This window comes from Lepeophtheirus salmonis, chromosome 5 (assembly GCF_016086655.4).
Source record: "Lepeophtheirus salmonis chromosome 5, UVic_Lsal_1.4, whole genome shotgun sequence".
Classification (NCBI taxonomy): domain Eukaryota; kingdom Metazoa; phylum Arthropoda; class Copepoda; order Siphonostomatoida; family Caligidae; genus Lepeophtheirus; species Lepeophtheirus salmonis.
Genome location: NC_052135.2, coordinates 35,573,396 through 35,576,800, shown reverse-complemented (window position 1 = coordinate 35,576,800; position 3,405 = coordinate 35,573,396). Strand labels below are relative to the sequence as shown.

General features: G+C 34.2%; 1 protein-coding gene across 1 annotated transcript; it reads right to left on the bottom strand.

The window, feature by feature from the left end:
* Window positions 1-603: 603 nt before the first annotated feature.
* Window positions 604-3,135, bottom strand: LOC121118293 (uncharacterized). Its single transcript, XM_040712861.2, has 3 exons — window positions 1,510-3,135; window positions 1,226-1,451; window positions 604-1,162 (listed from the first exon to the last, which is right to left on the bottom strand). Exons 1-3 carry the CDS (start codon window positions 2,417-2,419, stop codon window positions 736-738), a joined length of 1,563 nt encoding a protein of 520 aa, XP_040568795.1. The 5' UTR covers window positions 2,420-3,135; the 3' UTR covers window positions 604-735.
* Window positions 3,136-3,405: the final 270 nt, after the last annotated feature.

Here is a 3,405-nt window from a genome sequence, read left to right as displayed (position 1 = left end):
ATAGTACAAATATCCTATCTTTCTAATGCCATCTAGCGTAAACTGATCTAACTGATACAATTGTGATACATATTACTAAAACCATCTATTGGAAAAACAATGGATTTCTTTCTACAGCACCTATTATAATATATATTTTTCTGGTCAGCTCTATTTCTTTTGCTAATTTCCATACCTGCTACCCCACTCAAATATTTGAATATACAGCTAGGATAAATAATAATGGAGGTTCTCTTCTGGGTACCATTTCTTCGGGTTTTCTTACGGTTTTCAGGAAATTCCAGGAAATTATTTGTCTTTCAAATAATTTTATAATTTCTCAAAATAAACAAGGTTTGAACACTTTTTCGATGAGACAATACGTTTTTAATACTTGAAAATCATAAGTGCTCTTTAGTACCCTCAATTATAACTTAATTTATGTTGTTTATTCCTCACAAATGTAAATACACTTTTGCTAAGAATATACCCCTTGGCTGATTTTGAATATTTTCTTTCTTTCTTCAACTACTAAAAATTTATTATCGTTCCTTGCATATCTTCGTCCTTTTTTCCCTTCAGTGACTTCCTTGATTTCACATTAATTCTATACTTCAATGTCTATTTACGTAATATAGGTTTTTAATATGTAATAAGGAACTTGTACAATCTTGAATGAGTTTCAAAAAAACAGAACAATAAAGACACAGGTAATGTGTATGTAAAAAACAAATAAAATGCAAAATTTAAACAAAACTATGAATATAGGAAAAAGTTCTGACTGGAAATGAAATACGACATCAAAGTTATGGAGCTGATGGCTCGCCATCTAAGCACTAGTGGTGATATAGAGTTGCTAGAGGATTGGACCAAACGGATTTGTGGAGGTGGATCTGATAGATCCTCTGTTTTATGCAATGGTATCCCTAATTGTTTTTTAACTTTGTTTGCTAATTCACGACGCTCGTAGGGCACAAAACATACTTTTAAAATGGGTTTATAGGTGAGTCCTCCGTCCATTTCTGCTGAAACAAGAAAACGTTTTCCATCTGAAAATTCAAATCTTCTTCCTGCTTTCTCACGAATAAAACGCTTTGGATCTGTTCCTGAGTACATTTCCTCAATGCTAGGTACATTTGCAGTGCTTGAAAGACCAATTGCTGCCCAGGATTTCCATAATTGTCTGTAATGTCGTAGGATAACCCTTTACTATGGATTTTTATACTTATTTTAAAACATTTCTTACCTATTGTATGGAACACTCCACATGATGGATAGAATGGAATCAAAAGGCTCAATTTTGTAACGAATGAGACCCAGAGTACCAGACAGTGACCCTTCTTCATGAGTAATGATTGCCAATTCCCTATCGCCAGGTAAAACTTTGGGGATATTACGAAACACTTTACCAGATTCAAATTGTCGACTCATTTCTACCAGCTTCCTTCTAGACCAGTTCTCCATTTGAAGACCTATTTACAACATGAATGGGATTAGATTTACGTAAAGGACACTAAAAAACTAGCTTACCTAATGCTATCCAATAAGCTCTGGTTTCACTGAGAAGTGCCTCTCTAGCATCTGATACGTTAAGACTTTTGATTAGTGATATTGGAGGTAGAAGATCTTTTCTCTCAAAAATTGGAGCAATGGATGAATCATCTTCTTTTCTTCTTTTTCTTCGTTCCTCTTCCCTGTAAGGGGATTTATTGGGAATTTTAAATTCCTTGATCATGGGCGAAACGGTCGTAGTTGTGGAGAAAGACTCTTTTTTCTCGCCGTAGTATTTCTTCCACCACCAAACATCCACATTTGGAAGAAGAATGGTCACTTTTAGTAAAAAGTCATTGTGTTTCCCGATCTTCTTACTCTCGAGTACCACAAGGATATTGTCTCTTTTGACAATAATGGGATCCTTTGTGAGTCCTTTAAAGGAAGATAATGTGAATCGATCATTCACAAAATCGCCGTCCTCAAGAATTCCATCAACACTATCTAAAAAGTCTGATCCAATGACAACTCCAAATTTGAGCACCTTTTTAGAAGCTCTCCAAGCTAAAGTCACCCGTCCTACTTGCTCCCCGTTTTTAGAGGGATCAATGATGTGCCATCCAGCAAGGCCATTCGTTTGTTTATTACCCGCCGTACGTGTAGCAAAAGTTCGATCTAATGGGTCAATATTACGTACTGGGATAAATGTATTTAGTTGATTAGACCCAAGACCAACAGACATTACATAGGGAGTCCAATTATCGATAGAGACTGTGAGGGTTACGAGATGATTTTGAGATGCAGGGAGATCCATATAAGAGAGATTACTAAGAAGCCAAGGCTTTGATAGAAAAGAGGAGACTAGATCTCGTTGCATATCTTCCGAGGCTCCGTTTGAGGAGACAAGAGTAAGGAAAATGAGGAAGAAAGTATTAAGTGATGATGTCATGTTGATCAGGGTTTAAATTGACCGGCAATGACTTTCCATGACCTTTTGTGTCATTTTTTGTTCATTTGAATGATGCTGATTCATTTATTTGTCTATTTTTGTTCTGTCCTTTCTAACACACTTACTCTTTCTAGGGCAAATTTGTTAGATACAACAAGCTTAAAATCATTCACACGCACTCTGTAGTTGTATTTCAAATACCTTTAATTATGACTTTTATTATATAAGAAACTCAGTATTACACCTTTTATCCAACAGCACACTAGTACATTCTAACGAGAGGGATGTGAACCTTCGACTGACGAATTATGAAGAACAGAAAAAGGAAAAGAATTTTTTTTTACTCACATATTATATGTATGTATAAAAGAAGTAGAGTAAAGGTTTGAGGGAAAGCAGCATAATATATTGTACTCCATATAAAAAAAAGCGTCGCTCTCGTGAGTCTCCCGCTTTTCCCAATCTGCACATATATTAATGCTAATATACACACATATACCTATATCGACATGTGAGTACAACTTTTTACTTTTGTATAAGTCTTTTACGCCTCTTTCAAAGTATATGAGAATGCAGAAATGACTTTTAATTGACATCATTTATTATTCAGAAAAATAAATACAACATATACTACACAACCCTCCCAAAAAACTCACTCATCACTAAATTTAATGGACTTTTCATAGGCTCTATATATAACTAACTATATATATATACTATTCATCCCATGCAAATAATAATGATTAATTTTACTTTTTATTATTTCAGGGTACCACGAATAAAAAAATACAGAAGTGACAGCAGATGTTTTGCTACATACATTAATATAATAACGTACTTTTTTTTTGTTTCTTGTTCAAACAGTCATAACTTGTGGTAGTCATTACTATTATTGGAGTCCAATTTGTCTCGTTATCCCACTAATAAAACTTACTAGGATATTAATGAGTACATTTGTCAATATATGGCCATAAAAAATGTAGAAA

Bases quoted from the DNA above. Each gene is read 5' to 3' on its own strand.
- LOC121118293 (XM_040712861.2), bottom strand. From the start codon at position 2,419: ATGACATCATCACTTAATACTTTCTTCCTCATTTTCCTTACTCTTGTC. The intron at 1,452-1,509 runs GTAAGCTAGTTT...TGTTGTAAATAG, and splicing joins AGCTTATTGGATAGCATTAG to GTCTTCAAATGGAGAACTGG. The intron at 1,163-1,225 runs GTAAGAAATGTT...ACGACATTACAG, and splicing joins TGGAGTGTTCCATACAATAG to ACAATTATGGAAATCCTGGG.